Consider the following 17,720-nt stretch of genomic DNA (forward strand, 5'->3'; position numbering starts at 1 on the left):
TCCCGTTCGATACACAGAAAAAAAATATTTCGTGAAAATGTTTGTAAATGTTTGTGAACTCCTACTGGGGAGTGACGAAATGCTCGTATAGAGTATAATACGGGCTTCAGACCTAAAACTTAGCTATCTGGCTTAACTCCTCTAATTCCTCATCAAGAATGATTTTTTAGAAAATTGTTGTTTAGGATTGAATATTAAGGGCAAATCATTGATTAGATTTTGAAAAATCAATAAAATTGCTTATTATTAAGATTTTTGAGACCATCGGGAGCTGGGCTAAACCTCCAGTCTGAAGCCGGCATAAGGGCCTTGACAGACCTGAGGATTAGCCAAGAGACGGCTTAGCGTAATTATATTCGAAATAATGGTTAAACTAAATTTCCATCATTTTCCACTGAGTCGTCTCTCGGCTTAGGTCGTAAGTGTGTCTAGGGCATAACCCACTAAAAAGTTCGTAAAAGTTTACAAGTTTTATCAATAAACATTGTTCGTGACATAATTACTTGACAAGCATTGTTTGTTCTTTTACAAACATTTGTTCGTAAATGTTCGTAAACCTTCAGAACAATCATCGTAAAATTTTGTCTTTGTTCGAAAAGTTTTACCAGATAAACAAAAATGTCCGAACAAATGTTTGTAAAAAACAAAAGATAATCGTCAAGAATTCGTTTTTCAAACAGTGTTTCTCAAAAAGTACAAATTTTTACAAACTTTTTAATGGGTTGTATACGCTTTCTGAGCATTTCATAAAGGCGTCTACACATTGGGAGCAATTTTCGTCAAAAATTGCGTTTTTGACAGAAATTTGACGTTTCCCCCTACAACGCTGCAGGGATTTTCCTTCAAAAAAGCAATTTTTGACAAAATTTGCTCCCAATGTGTAGAGGCCATAAGTCTCTAGGATTTAATCTTTTATTTTATAATTCTTTTAAATTTCATACTCTCTGAATTTATTAACTTCTTTTTGATTTTCACTTCCTTTTGTTCTATTTTCACAATTGTAAAAGGGAAGACCCACCACAAATGCAGAGCGGCCCATAATATTAATGTCAAGCAATATTAGGGGAAGTCTTTGATGCTTCGCACATAAAAATTATGCTCAAGTTCAGTGATTTTTTCTTACGACCATGCAAACAGTATCGATTCTCCAACATGAAAAACATTCTCCAACGTGAAAATGAAAATTTAATGGCGATTTGTGCGAAAGTTCAATCAAGTTTCCACCTTCGCACACGATTCACGTCATCATTGAACACCCCATTTTTACTGCATATTTTGCATCGGACACTAAAAGTTGCATATCATTGTTTAAAGGAATTTCTAATCTACTTGACTAAACCGTTTGTACAAGGAATAAAACGTTTTAGTATCACTTTTTTGGAACTTTTCTAAAAAATGTTTTCATGACACTGAAAACCACGTTTTTGCTTGATTCCATGAGAATTTTATTCTGGAAACGGTAAATCTGGTGAATACATTCTTGAAAAGTCCAAATATCACCAAATTTACACTAATCAATAAGTTTTTAAGCTAAAAATTGACTAAAACTTTGCAAGCGAGAAGACTGCACAAGATTCCACCATTCCTCCACGGAGCCGGATATGCACAAAAACGTTTGAATTCGCATCATTGAAGATTTCTCTCTCCCTACAGCTACAGGAATTGGGATTTAGGACGGAGATTGAGCTTCAGCAGGTGAACAGGCCAAAAATTTCACAAAACAATTTCTTCCGAAGAATTTTTTTTTCTTTGACGTGAAAAACAACACAAAAGTGAGGTTATGTCAAATATGCTCAAAAAACCAGTTGTAAGCTGTGTGAGCTTATGGTAGATGTGATTCTTTCATTGCACTTTCAGTTTGTGCAAGCTTGAAAAATATTTTTACATCAAAGAAATGCAAAATTGATTAAAAATTACTCAACTATGGACTATTTGAGTCAAATTACTTCTTGTTTATCAAATTCAAGGTTTTTAAGTTTTACTTTTTAGTGGTGGATCAAATCGGTAGATTACAATAGATGTGAATATGAAGGATCGAATCTAAAATGAAGTTTCTGGAAAATGTGCGAAGAAGCAATGTCTTCTATGTGCGATCGATCAATGTGAGTCAAGTTTGTGAATTTTCTTCCACCCACAAAAACGGTCTGTTCTAGCCCAAATCTTTTTTACATAAATATAAATACTAATAACCCCTCTACGCCCTGTGATACTTGTTCTTCAGAACAGTGATATTAATTGTGCAAAATTGTACATCAAAATTACAGTTTTAGACCTGTTTCTAATTTTTGCTTCCTGAGACCAGGAAAAAGGAGCTAGACTCTCATTTTTTTCAGGGAAGGTGTGATTTAAGACTAGATATTAAAATATATAGCCATGGGTAAGTTTCATAAAGGAATATGGGAGAAATGTGAAGTGTTTGAAGGTAGCGTATGTGCGAACGATCAAAGCCTTCCCCTATACCGATTCATAACTAATTGGAACCGGTTCAGTTTTATCGGAAATTCCAAGACCTTTCCAACGAGCCCAAAGTTGATACCATTCGGATGAGAAAAACTCTCTCTAGAGCCTTTATAAAATTTAACCTTGAGAAACCGTTATTAGGAATGTTTCCACTGTGTTTTCGTATATGGACGAAATGTCCGCCTAAGAAACCTCTAAAACGTACCTACCTAAGTTTGGGGTGAAAATGAAGGTCATGTTAATGATGCAGAGACCGATTTATGAGGCGGTCCCCAATCGTAATTAATCTCTTATCACTATTACCTCAATTTCTTATCACCAATTTATCAGTTAATCACTTCAAAGAAAAAATTAAAATTCTTTCTGCCAGAAAGTCTTCCAGGTTTTCTATTTTAGCTGAGACATTCTTGAGGGGATTATAACAGATCAACGTAAGTTTTATATTAGACACGAACCTTCTAACAGTAAAGAAATATCATATTTAAATTATTATTTTGTGAAAAATATCACCAGGAAAAACTCTATAGAATTTTATTTTATACAACGCTATCATACTTTCCATTTTAAACACAATGTTTCACCTTTATTTTATGCTAAAAATTGTTGAATTGAATAAAATCTCGAAAGTTGAGTACGCCTGGTTAATTCTGACACAGAGGAATATTTTACACTCATGCAATTTCACCATAAATTCTCAAAAGTTGAAGCAAAAAAGCTCTGGTTGTTTTACACCAATTGTTGATGACGCATAAGAGTTGCTGAATTTTTGGGTGATTAGTCATTCAAATAGTTACATGAACTATCTACATCTACAGTTTATTTATGGGCATTGCAAAAAAAACGAGCTTTCCCATAAACTTTTGCAAGTAGATAAATTTTATGCCCCAAAAAAACTAATAATCGACTGAGAGAGATTTCGAATGTGCTTTTGTATGATCATTCAACTGGTCCAAAAGTTTTTTTTTATACCACTTCAAAATTAACCATAAAGCTCAAGGGGCAAGTTTAGGCATCGTATAGCAAATTCGTGTTTTTTTCTGTGTTCAGGAAGAGAGATGAACAACGATGTTGCAAAAGTTTGAACATCCCCACAAATAATGCAGGAAAGTTTTGAAGCTTTTTTCGGGTGCTTTTATCTATATTTATGGAAAAATTTTTCATCATTCTCTCAGACTCATTTAGGGAAAAAGCCTAATTGATTTTTTAGTGGGGCATTTGATATCCACAAAGGCCGACTTATCGTTGAGACTTTCAGGAAACGACTTAAGCTAAAGTGAAATATTGATGAGTAAGTGAGAGGGAACCATGACGACTTGTTGGGGATTGTTTTATGGTTCTTCCATAAACTTTATGCCAAAGCTCTTTGCACTTTAAAATTTCACATTCACTCCCTTGTACATCTATTTTGGCTTGCGAGAATGGCGTAAAATTGAAAATTCACGAGATTGCTGTGTAAAATGAAGCACCTATTTGTACAAAATCAAGTTATAGGGAGCTATTTATAGCACCAAATAACGACAATTGAAGGGATAATTGGGACACAATTATTTTTACGCCTCTGTGAACTGGAATTGTACAGTGTAAGACAATCGATCCTTGCACATTCAGCAATTAGTTACACACCTTTTGTACACTTTCCCTCGAAAAGAGAAGCTACAAAACTGCGATAAAGGAAAATTTCCTGAAAACCTTTTAGGACATTTATTAAAAGTTTAAAATAATAATTCAAATGAAAACAAATAAATCGCGGACATATCGCACAGTGACGATTTTAGTGGCATTTTGGAGATTTAAGTATTTTAAGAGAAGCACTTAAAAATTGCATTTGAATTTTTACAATAAAACAATTAGAAAAAGTCTTCCAAATTTCGGCATAGTTCCAAATAAGTACCAAGTTTGAAATGACATATTTTCAATACATCTTGAAATCCCTTGTTACTTCTTTTATAAGAGTATTGTGTGGATCCTTAAATGGGAATTTGTCATTTTTATTTTCTTTAAATCAATCTTAAAAATATTTTAAAACTATAAATATACATCCATTAAAATAATATAAAAATACAGATATTGCGTTTGGTAGTATTCCGGCCACTTTGCATGGAATTTCGGCCACTTTGAGTGAAATTTCGTCCACTTTGTATGTTATCATCTTGTGTGAAACAACGAATGGAACGGATAGAATATTCCAAAGAGTCCTGATATCTTCCGTTTATTTATCTTGAACAGTTAACCTTGGCACCCTAAATTAACGAGCAGATTCCCATAGCAACTTGCCTTCCGGAACTCTTCCCAGACCTTTTTCACAATATCTCTTCATAAAGGAATTGCTCTCTTATTTTTTTGGGCATTTAACAATTTAGAAATTGAAAAAAAACTAAAATTGATAAGATACTCAGGGAAGCAAAGGATGTGGCCGAAGTAGTAAACATAACCCCACCGGGAAGGCACTCACTATATGTCTATAATTTTACACAAGAAATGGCAAAGCGTCCTAGCCTTGGTCAAAGCTTTGCGGAATGCAAATAATTTAATAATAGAAAATGGCGAATTATCCGGTCATAGGTATGTTTGGACGATATTTTCGTCTGGAGTACCTCTAAAATACATCCGAAAATCATTGAAAAATCTTGGGCCAATTTTGAGAAAAACCAAAAACAAAAAAAAACATGGTTTTTAGGAAAAGGAACAATGACCGTCTGGAGATATTGTTTTTTTATTGGGGGTCATCGAAGACCAGAAGTCGATATCTCTTACCGTTTAAGCTCCAAGACGGTGACAAGATGAAAAAAAAGACGATTATATAACTGCTCTCTCTTTGAGTTCGAGCAGTAAGGTTAGTTATCCAGTTGGGAAATTCCACTCGGAATCTAAAGAACGATTCACAACAAAAACAAAACCCACCTTTAACACTTCTCAATTTGAATGAAAGCGAACTAACTCACATTTTTTGAGAATCACTTTTTTGTAAGGATATTTCCTCACTGAACTTTCTATAAATCTATTCTAATTCAAATAATACCCAAAATTTAATGATCTATGTTTTACCTCATTCTGAAAGGAATTAATATTTTAAAAAAAAAATGATTTTTCCAAAATTCAATCCATAATTTAATTAATTCAGTTGCTTGGCAGAAGTTGTACTCAAAGTGGCAGAAATTTGGTACAGTTTCCCCAATATTAGGTGAGATTCTTAACAATCTCACCTACTATAATCCTAACAAAATTTCATGTCCTCCGATCGCGCTCAAACTTGGCCAAAATGTGTTTCGCCACTTCCTGATCACGAATATATGGGGGGCTAAGTTACGTTCCCGGCCGGCCGGTCGGCCGTCCGGCCGCTCTTTGGAGCTTAATAGCTCCTAAACTAAAAAAGATATCGACTTGCGGTTTTCGGCAAAGGTTAAATATCATATGAAAATTGCAACATGGTGCATTGACCCCCCACCCCCCACCCCTCCTTCCGCCATTTTGAAGACCCCCCTTTTTTGTTTTCTCAACAGCTCTGCCCCTATGGCATCGAGCGGGCTCAAATTTTAGTATGTTATAGCTGGGCCTTAGAGCTTTCCATCAATACCAAACTTAAGGTCCCCCGACCCCCCTGACCCGAGCTATAAGGGTCCAAAAAAAAATTCTTAAAATGGCCATAACTCCGGTTCTAATTGTCAGAATTTAAAAAGTGAGGGCTTTTTGGAAAGCTCTCGTGAAATGCCACTTCCCCTTCTAACATCGCAAGTTCATAAAACCACCGCTAGGGGCGCTATTATTAAAAAGAAAATTTTTAAATCTTAAAAGTTAAATAACTCAAAAATTCCTTATGCAATCGGGCTGAAATTTTAGTATGTTGTAGCCGTTGATTATACCTATCAAACAAAAAAACCATAAGTCGATCCATAACCCCTGACCCGAGCTATAAGGGGTCAAAGTTCGAACATTGACCGGCCTCTATCTCCGGTTCTAATTAACATATCGACATAAATTTTACCTTTTTGGTTTTGTCTCGATGAGCACTTTCAGATGGAAGTTCAAAAAGTCACCACAGGTGGCGCTGTGATAGCGTCAAAATTCATCGAAATTCAAAGACATTTTTCTCAAAAACGGCATTGTGCAAGTTAATGAAATTTTAGTATGTTGTAGTCCAGTCTAGGACGTTTCCAAAATGGTGCGTATGTGCGCTGTGGTTTCAATAGAACCGGAGATATGAGGGGTCAAAGTTCACGAAATTCAAAAAATCATATCTCCGGTTCTATGTGACCGATTTTGATGAATGAGGGCTTAAACGAAAGATCTCACCAAATGCTACAACTTTCTAGAATATTTGAACTTCGTGGGACCAACACCAGGGGCGCCACAGTCGAAAAACCAATTTCAATATCACATAACCTCAATTATCTCGACTGTCGCTAAACCGATTTTGATGATTACTTCGACACAATTGTAGAACACATTTGTCTCTACATTTCGTCCATACATCATTTTCCGCTCAGACTACGCTATCACTCCGATTTTTCCGTTTAAGTGTGAAAAAATTGATTTTTCCCATATTAACACTTTGAAATCACTCAGATGCCAATTTGACTGCCTCTACTCCACCAAGACACTTAAAATATGGTTTTAAATGGAAAGTCCCGCAAAATACAACAATTCTTTGAAATAGTTGAAGCTCAACAAATGACTACTTGGGGCACTCTGGATGAAAAAACGAGTTAAGAAACAAAAAACCTCGCTTATCTTGGCTTCTGAGTAATCGATGAGATCATGTTCTATGGGAAAATTATAGAGAACATTCTGGTCTACATTTCATCCATATATCACTTTTCTATCAGTTCATCCAAATCCTTGATATTTTGGTTTAAATACAAAATTTGTATAATTTCACGAATTTGATTCAAGATAACTGAATGGCGTCTCCCAACTTCAGCTCTAAATCGAATTTGCATGCACTCCGAGTTAGCTCACGTTAAGAATCTCACCTACATAAGCCGGTTAGGATTATCTGTCCCTTTTAAATACAAATTGATTTTTTTTATTCTTTCTTCTGAAAGAGTGTTGCTTGGAAGCTTGTAAAGAGTTTACCGTCTTTATTTACTCTAAAATCATTCTTAATACATTTTAAAATAAATAAAAATATAGACATAGCTTTGGTGCCCTATTTCGGCCACCTTCATTCTCATATATTCCTTGCCCTTCATCGGGAATTCTTCCAATGCCTTTTTCACGTCATCTCGTTTGTCGTAGCTACATTTTTTGTTATTCTTTTGCATTGTATAATCTCTAGAGTACGTAAAATCTAAAAGTTCATGGAAATTCGAGGAACAAAAGGTGGCCGAAATTGCAAGCTGGCCGGAATTTGGCACACTTACCCTAATTCAATCTTAAGACTTGGACGCTTACATGCAACTATGCCGAAATTTGTAAAACTACTCTAATTTGATGATCATTGGCACCAAACCGATGTCTAGCCGAATTGTGCGGATCTGTCAACTTCTTAGCAAAATAGTGCCGATTTGTCGATTTTAGCTCCAGATCGGCATTATTTTGCCGATCGCCGCTCACGGCTCACTCTGAAAGCCAATTATTCACTCCTCGGAAATAATAATAACAATATTGCTGGCACAACATTCCATGAAGGAACAAACCAAGAAGCAAAATAGCTGCCTTATAGAACCAAGTATTAGACAAATCTTTTAGTGCACTTTTAAAAGACTTAAAGTGAAAATTTTCTGTTTGAAATTCCTATAGCTGCTCTTAAGATTCTTAAGAGTGCGCCACTTTACTTATAGTAATCTCAGTGATGGAAGCAAGAGCGTTATAGGTAAATAAATAGATTTTTGGTTCAATAGTGCCTTACTAAGGGAATTCTACAAGACTATTTTAAGAAAAAATTGCTGCTTGGGAAGGTCTTCCCGCAAGGGGATTTCTAGACTTGCATTATTAGTTTTTCTTGTACGGGATGAGGTTGTAAGTCGCATGCCCGTGGAATCAAGTGCAGTGAAGCTCATCGGATCCAATCGGAATACTTTTAATGCCAGAAAAATTCCTGGTGACCGAAAGGTGATTCGAACCCGGGACACTTACATCATAGATCGAGTGCTCTACAACTTTATCCTTCGGGAATAACTTTTCAAAAAATCAATTCAGATTAATTACATTCAGTTCCGGGATTATGCACATTTTCGGGACCGAAAAAAACGCGCGAAATGGCTTTATGCATCGAAAAAATTTGCATACCCGCAGGCGATTTCTTTTAAATGAATCGGCCGTAGAACGAATTTCGCGCGGAGTAAAAGTAGTCAAAACAAAAAGATTTAACTATTTAAAAGAAATTCATTAACAAACAGTACTCTTTGGCCAGAGTTCTTCAATAAGTTGTAAGAAAATTTAATAATTTTACTTTAATAAAAGAAATTGAAGTTTTATACTGAAAAATAAGCATAGTGTCTTCAAATTTCCCGCGTCACAAAATAGTATACATTCAGGCATATTTCAAAAATGATTTCATAAATTGACTCCCGAAAGTAGGCAAACTTGCATAATTTCCTCGGATGCATAATTTCGAAGTGCATAATGCCGGGACTGAGTGTACTCAAGACATTCTCTTGTAGGGTCGATTTATGAGGAGGTCTCACGAAGGTCCCAAGTCTCTATCTCTTACCGTTTGGCCTCTATGCGTGGTAACGGTCGAACGAATGGACAAACATACAAACAGCGTTACATAAGTTCTCAGAGATCGTCTGAAACGTGAAGTCTTTACTATTTTTTTTATAATTAACTGGGATTTTACAATTTTTTCTAGTCATGAAAAATAAATTAAAATGTGTAGTTTAATTGCTCCACTAGTATCTGGGTCAATGTGAGCCAATAGCTCAAAAAAGTAATATAAAAATAATTAAAATTCATTTTCATTATGCCTTACGGCTGCTTCCCCCCATTTAAATTCTATAATATTTCCATTTTAAAAAGAAATAATATTTTTTGAGGAATTTAATGTGTCTTGGAATATTTATCTCGGAATTCTGAATTCTTTTTTTTACAGTTTTGATGGACTAAATTATTGGAAGTATTAAATTTTTTATGCCATTTGGCAAATCAGCTCTTTCCTATTCATGCGAGAATTTTTCAATGGGATTTAATAAATCCCTATGGTTATTGACAAAATTATTAATATTTCAGTAAAATATTTAGAAAATTCCAACAGGGAATTTTCACTGTAAAATATCAACATAGAACCACGCCTATGCTAAGGTATTTAACTGAAGTTCTCAGTTGGGAGAGAATCAATAAAATACCGAAAATAGTTCAAAGTGTACGAATACAGTGTTCGAATGCTTAAACAATATTTGCCAAACTAATTAATTTTCAATAACTCTGGCATATAGTTCTTTTTTTTTTCATTAAAAAGGAACAAAGGATTACTGAATGTTTTTTTAATTAATTAAATGTATAGGAAATTGGAAGAAGAGAAACAGTTCAAAAACACCCATAGGAATTTCAAGTGTCACATTTTCAATTAAATTGCTTCTAATTGGCTTCTTCGAAAATTTTCTCAAAGTCACTGTACTTGAGATTTAAGACAGCTGAGGATTAAAAGAGAAATAATTAAGTGTCTAACCTAAGCATATAATCTGAACCATGTTTCAACCCCCCATATCTCGTAAAAATAATCAACAAATTCTGCGAAAGACGCCAAAATTTCCACCTCAAGGCATTTTGTGAAATATTTTGGGGAGTCCTCTCGCCAATCTTCGTCTGTCTTTTTTTTATTTAAATTAATTTTCCATCAAAAAGTTTTCAGGGAGCCCCTTGTAGTTCTCTGCGAAGACCACAGGAAAAGGATATGGAATAAAATCTCGGAATATGGAAGGCAAAAGCTGAAAAATCAAACTTGCTAATTAATTGAATTAAAGGCGATGGATTGACTTGCGACCAATAGATTGGATTGTAATGAAGATAATAACATTGTTAATAATTCCCTCAGAAGCTCTTTGCAAACAAATGAGCTTCAGCAGGATGAGCAAAACTTATCAATACACATTGATTTCGGAGGCAATAAATTCAGTATGATGCTGAGAAAGTAATTAGGGTGTTACCATTAACATTGTGTCCTCGATAGACGTGGAAGATTTCTTTTTTTTGGGGGTTGGTCATCATCCTCCCACTGCAACCTCCAAATGAGGATGTCTAAGGAAAGAATTTCTCGCTTTTTTTTGTGGGCTGGAAAAGCGTATATCTCTCACCAGGAAGACCCCCAAATGAGGAGAAAGCTCCAGGGGGCACGTAACTTTGAGATGGAAGTACGTGAACAGTAATTGCTTTGGTTTATCTAACTTTGGGATATAGAAGTCAAAAAGAGAATGATTAATTGAATTGAGAAATTGGGAGAAGGAAGTCATGACTACTTATTAGAAATACCATGATATATTTTACGTTTTACAAAGTTTGAAGTCTAACTTAACGAAAGTCCAAGTCCGAATTAGGATCGCGGACTTGGGACACCTAGGTTAGCAGACCACACCTTCCGATCCTCCGCCACTTCTAAATAATGTACTTAACGAAATTTATGATATATTTTTAACGAAACAAAATCTAAAATTTTAGTTTTAAAATTCCAAGCTCGTTAAAACTCATTTCAACGAAAATTGTATTTAAAATTGAATAAAGTTTAATTCCAAATGTAATGAAGTTTGTACAGTAAAGACTCACAAATTCGAATAACGATTAAATTCAAAATGTCAAATGTGAGATTATGTTAAAAAAAGTCGTGATGTTGATGATTGAAAACCACATCTACACACATTATAATCATATTGTTGTGGATGAGACTTTTCGACCATTAAAGCAAGTGGACGAGACCAAGTCTTAAGCCAGCGACATTTGAAAGGCGTAGCGATAACTTCAAACTTAACGATTTTCTGACGTAGAACTTTAGCAAACGCGCAAGGCCAAGCTGTTGTTATTTCATTTGGTAGGAAAGAATCGTCCTCATGCGGCAGCATCCCACATCTTGAGATACGGCTACGGCATCTTCTACGTAAGGGCCAGGACAGCAGGCTCGCCGTTTGTCAACCTGGGTTTTCCGTTCCCATGGTGTTGTAGCCAAAAAGTCAGAACTAGCTCCTGGAAAAAGTTTACTGAATTTTACCAGTTAGAGAGCACTTAGATCTTGTTGCTCTTTCTGACGAAATAGACCGGACTTATTGTCCAGAAAAGGGAGAATAGGCCTCGCTGCTCCAACTAAGGCGTGGCGACTCTTCCGAGGTAGATCCAATGACTGACTTTGACGATAAATCCGGATGGTTTACGGCGACTAAGTAGTAGGATCCAACACAGAATAGTGTGGACTCAGGGGTACTCTAGCCGTGATCTTGTCTCTCTTTCCGACGAAATAGACCGGACTTATTGTCCAGAAGAGGAAGCAAATGCCTCACTACTCCAACTTTGGCGTGTCGAGTCTTCCGAGGTAGATCCAATGACTGACTTTGACGATAGACCTCAGTAGCAGTCGGTATATGAAGAAACGGACTTTGAAGCAGACAGCGACCACTAGAGATGGTAAAATTTCAGAAATTTCACAGCAGTCGCCACCTACTTTAGGCGGAATTTAATGAAATTTCTTGAAATTTTCCAACTCTAGTGACCACGAAAGGGAAACGTTCTTCAAAAATAAATTGTAATTGTTTCGAATTTTCTCTAACCTCTATACACTGTCTTACCTGAATATTACGTTATTATTACCGAAAATAATTACATCTCAACTGATTCAAGAAATAAGGTTTGTCTTCCGAGAATTTTACTTAAAGGATTTACGTCAACGAAATGGAAATAATCATTTTAAATGGAAGTCTTTATTGGATAGAACTTATTTATTTAAATTACGATGACATCAGTTAATAATAAAAAGAAAGAAAAACCAAAAGAAGTAAAACTTACGTAGGAATATTAGTCGGTATTGGTTAAGAACCGTTGGTAATACTAACTTGATACTGAAAATAGGCCGAAAACTTAGCTCCTAAATTAATTTGCGTCGTTTCTGTGACGTTTCTGCAACCTATTTTAAAGATATCTCCTGGAGGTCAATTCTGTAACGCTCTGGCAATGCCACATGACAAATTGGGTTTGAATCTCAGGAGAGCTTTTTCGTAAATGCGATTCTGTAGCCATGGCATTACCATTTCAACTCGCGTGACATTGTCAGAAGTCACATATTTGAGATTTCTGGCAATTAAAATGACAATGAATGTTGTTAAATGTTGTTGAATCAACCAAGACAGACTGTATTTGCATAATATCACTAAGTAAAGGCATTTCATTAAAAAATCCGTGAATTGCATTTTCGAACTCATATGCTATGACAAAAAAAAGCTCGATTGGCATTGTCAGGTTTCGAACTCACGCATGACAATGCCACGAAAATTACAGAATCCCCCTACTGGACTTATCCATTTTTTTCTGTGTCACTGGACGCGAGTTTTCGGGCTCTTTGCCGAAGATATCACTCACAATTGATTATCATGTAGATCATGTGCTATTCCATTTAGGATTCAAAAAGGGGAAAACATGTCTTTTAGTACATTACTGCTCTCAGATGCTTCTGCATAATCGACTTTGTGGTTATTCCTTTCTTTGTGATCTCCAACACATAGAGGCTATTTACACCGCCGCATTAGATTGGGATTGAACTGTTCCAAAATCTGACTTTGGATTATTAAGTCTCAATCTAAGGCCGCAATCTAAACGGTTTCATTGAGGTTATTTACACTGTCGCATTAGATTCAGACTGAATTGTCCCAAAATCCCATTTTGGGACAATTCAATCTCAATCCAATGCGGCCGTGTAAATGGCTCCATAGAAAAGCAAATTTTCATTAAGATCATGTTTAGTACATGCATGTACTAATTACTAAATTGCATGGTGCTATTCTAATGAATACATTTCATACTGTTCGGTGGTTTTGGAACATGACGAGGACTGAAAGAAACAGTCGTGACACAAACCAACACAAAGAAAAGTCGATAACACAGAAGCAAATAAGAACAGGCATGTACTAAAAACAGAGATTCAAATTCTGAATTTCGAATTGGCAAGGAAAAGCTCGTTTTCCAGTGACTTACTCACCCCCGAAAAAGTTGTCTATCCCGAAAAAGAAAACATCATCGTGCGAGGATGGTGGAAAAGTGATAAGAGACGCTAGGGATAATTATTTTGGTGCGAGAGATCCTGTCCACGACAAATGGTGTAAATTGAGGAGCAAATGTTGTCCAATTATTGCTTAATTTGAGCCTGATTCTTAGCCACAGGCACCAAATAAAACCAAAATGTGATAAGACAATGTAATTAATTTATAAGATTTCCTCCTCAATTTTCCAATTTTCTCTTCCTGTTGCAGAACCTATTACAACAATCATCGGTGGTCCGGATTTGTACGTGAACAAAGGGTCCACTGTGAATCTGACGGTGAGAAAATGCACCACAATATTCCCATGGGCAATGTCCATACCAAAATAACTTTGCAATTTAATCTACAGTGTATCGTACGTCATCTACCAGAACCACCACCGGGCATGCAATGGACACACAATAATATCGTAAGTGTTGATGGTGAATTTTTAATGATGCTTATTGAAAATTACTATTATATGATGTTGGGAACATCATGGAAAATTCATTAGGGGGATTTAACCTGATTGTTCATGTTAAATTTTCTCTCAATGGTAGCTGATATTGCCTGGGTTATTTTGGTTATTTTAGTCACATTGGAAAAAAGAGAGTCACTTATAATTAATCAATCTAATTAATTGTGAATAAATAGGAAAATAATTTGTACCCTTTCATTCGCAGCTTCAGAGAAAATCATCGGTGGTCTTTCACTTGAGCCAAGTGATGTTTAATTAGAAAATTCTCAATCTCTCACTGCAGGAAATTAATTATGATTCGCCACGTGGGGGTGTTTCTGTAATCACAGAAAAGGGTGAAATCACTACATCCTATCTACTCATCCAGAGAGCCAAAAGTCCTGATTCGGGAAAATACACTTGTCTACCATCCAATGCCAATCCATTCACAGTGACTGTTCACGTCTTAAATGGTAAATATTTCAATTAACACTTCTCACTGAGAGCATATATCTGTTCTTTAGTTTCTGGTCTCTTGCTCACTTCTTTTATTCTCCCTTGGGGGCCTTTGCCCATTGCTCCTGCACTAACTTTCATTATATAAATAAAATCCCCCAGCTGGATGAAGCTTTTCAAGTTTCTTCACACAAAACACTCTCCATTTCAAATAGACGATCCCTTGTGGATTTCTGGCTCCAGCAACTCAAATATTTAACAATTGACCTTAGGCATTTCTGTCAAATTCTAGGCACTATTCTAACTGAACTCTATTTTAACAGCAAATTTAAACTTTGGCGTTAGAAATTAATGTTGATCATGTTGATTAAAAGGGAATAAATCCAAAAATTTACTTGCAAATTGGATTAATACCCATTAACTTTAGAATTTGTCGTAGGGTATTGATGTCGAATTTCTGAGGGTATTAATATTCGAAATTATTACGTTAAGTATTAGGGGAAGTCTTTCTGCCTTCGCACATACTCTGGCTTTGAACACTTTTGAACACTGGCCTTTTCCCATTGAATCTGGCCTATCACACATTTCGGAATATCGGACAAAATTTGAAGTGTTCGAAGCCAAAGTATATGCATTTTTTGACATTAGACGTCAGACAAAAATCTCGAATTTTATTGAACAAATCCGAAATGTTAATTTAACATTTGAACAAATGTCAGTTAATTTCAATTTTTACGAAAGATATAATTAATTTGAATTTTAGTTTATAATTACCAAACGATTTTTGACATTGGACAATCAATTTGTTAATTTATCAATTTGGAATTAGGCAAAAATATCGATTTTTGGGTATTAATTCCTGACAGTTTTTTGACATTAGACAACCTATCTGTTAGTTTAATAATTTGACAGTTAACATTTATATTTAATTAAAAAAAACACAAAACACTGCCTATAAATATTTTTAGGTTTATTTCGAAATTTAGGCATTTATTTCAATTTTTGTCAATAATTTTCAAACACTACTTTTACATTGAACAATGCTTTCTAAAGTTCAGATCATGTCGTCAGATATTAATGCCAAATTTTACACAATTATTTTTAAAAGCAACTATGAAGTTTACCCATTTACCTGTAAAGTTAAAAGTATGACGTTATGCATTATTCTTAAAACTTAAAAAATAATTTCCAAACAAAATTACGAAGTTAAACTATGTAATTTTTAATTTAAATACCTTGGGTAATTATCGTTGAATGTTAGGCAATACAGTGGACTCACGCTAATTCGACTACTTTAACATCGGGCTACTTTTCAATTCGGGCAGCAGTTAAATTTGAAAAAAAAGTTTTTGACATTTTTCAAATACGATTGATTATATCGAATGAAGCAAATATGCTCAGATTTGCCATGATTTGTCTCAGTTATGATGTCATTTTGTATTATTAAGGGGTTTTCATGAAACATATAATCAATATGAGCATGTAAACTTAATATTGAGTATGCAGGTGAACAAAAATCGTTGCATTCCAAATTTGATGCCCGAATTTCTCTCTAATTAGGGTAACATTTCAGTCTCAAATGCCCGAATTTGAGAGAGTCTACTGTAATTGTCAAACTCTTCGAAACAGTGTTCATTATCTTAAAATTTGACGTTAGGTTAGATTGTCAAACCCCGGCGGGACCAAAATACACAGTTCACATGACATACAATGTATATACGACTTATTCGTGGAGGAAAAATACATAGTTACACATGTATTATGTATTTGATGAGGACTTGTCATTCAAAAATACAAGTTCACTCACATACACAGTATAAACTACGTATTTCTGTACTGAGAGTACATATTTGTATGAAAACTCCGTATAAACTACTTACTTGTAACTGCAAAATAACTGTCAACACACACATACAGACGCACACGACCAAATGGCGACCAAACAAACTTGTCACATGCACCTGCCGTTTTTATTTCCAAATATTGAGGAAATTATAGAAGTCACAAGGATTTTAATATATTTTATTTAACCAGAGACAACGATTGAACAATTTAGATAATCACAAAGTATCGTGTAAAAAAAATATTTTGCAAAAACACTCACAGAATGGAATAAAAACACGCGTATTTTAGGTTTGCAACTTCTTTAATATTTTCACTTCACTATTTTCTACAGATAACACAGCGTCGCATAATTATTATATTATTATAATCACTGAAATTACTAATAATTGTAACACATAATTTGTAAACAGAATATTCCAATGGAAAATATTTCCATTTAATCACTGAAATTACTAATAATTGTAACACATAATTTGTAAACAGAATATTCCAATGGAAAATATTTCCCGTTATCAAAACAGCTGACAACACGCCTGCCAACAGCATTTTCTGTCATACGGGGTTTTTATTATATTTACGATGTATGTAGTACTGCGTATTTACTCTGTAAGAGATAATACTTCACACGGACACACTCACACAAAAGCACACTTCGGGTCTCATTTGGTGCAAATAGTACTGAGTAAAATGTATGGGCGTACATGATGATACTGAGTATTCGTACAACGTATATACACAATTTATACGTAGTTTGGTCCCGCCGGGACATTAGGCAATAATTTTCAAACAACTGTATGAACTGGACCTGTGCCGTCTGACCAGGCAAGCGTCAATTAAAGCCTGAATTAACCCCTATCTTTCATATCTTACCTCTTTCAAATTTTTCATACCTTAAGCTCCCATACAAAATACCCCTTAGAAAATATATGTAAAGAACACCATTTTGCGCTCCTAGAGATGAGCACAGGAACTACGAAAATGATGTTGCAGAGCGTTGCTCAGCTATCACTGACAATATGGAATATTTTTCAAAAGATTTTAGTCGTGTTTGATGTAATAATAATGTTGCAAACCTGCTTTGGGGCATGCCCTGCTTAGGGGATGCTGCACGGCGCTCTTTAGGGAACGAGTGTCGCGCATTAGTGGATTTTGAAGTTACCCCTATACTTCATGCGAGCAGTATATACTCGCATCGAAGTAAGTCGAGTATGTGTGCTCTTTTAGTTTAAGTTTGAACTTGAGTACACCATCTGCGCTCGAGTAAGCGAGAACATTGCTGCAGATAACCTGCTTGCACAGTTCAAGAAATTAATCGTACAGTTTTTTTTGCTCACCGTTTTTCGCATTTT

General features: G+C 35.2%; 1 protein-coding gene across 2 annotated transcripts in view; it reads left to right on the forward strand.

The window, feature by feature from the left end:
* The window catches only part of LOC129806257 (zwei Ig domain protein zig-8-like), an 82,633-nt gene that overhangs the window by 58,909 nt on the left and 6,004 nt on the right, over positions 1-17,720 (forward strand). For both annotated transcript variants that reach the window (XM_055854721.1, XM_055854722.1), the window contains exons 5-7: positions 13,845-13,912; positions 13,984-14,043; positions 14,375-14,543. In XM_055854721.1, coding sequence (XP_055710696.1) covers positions 13,845-13,912; positions 13,984-14,043; positions 14,375-14,543 — 297 coding nt within the window. The remainder of the gene's footprint in view (positions 1-13,844; positions 13,913-13,983; positions 14,044-14,374; positions 14,544-17,720) is intronic.

This window comes from Phlebotomus papatasi, chromosome 3, assembly GCF_024763615.1.
Source record: "Phlebotomus papatasi isolate M1 chromosome 3, Ppap_2.1, whole genome shotgun sequence".
Taxonomy (NCBI): domain Eukaryota; kingdom Metazoa; phylum Arthropoda; class Insecta; order Diptera; family Psychodidae; genus Phlebotomus; species Phlebotomus papatasi.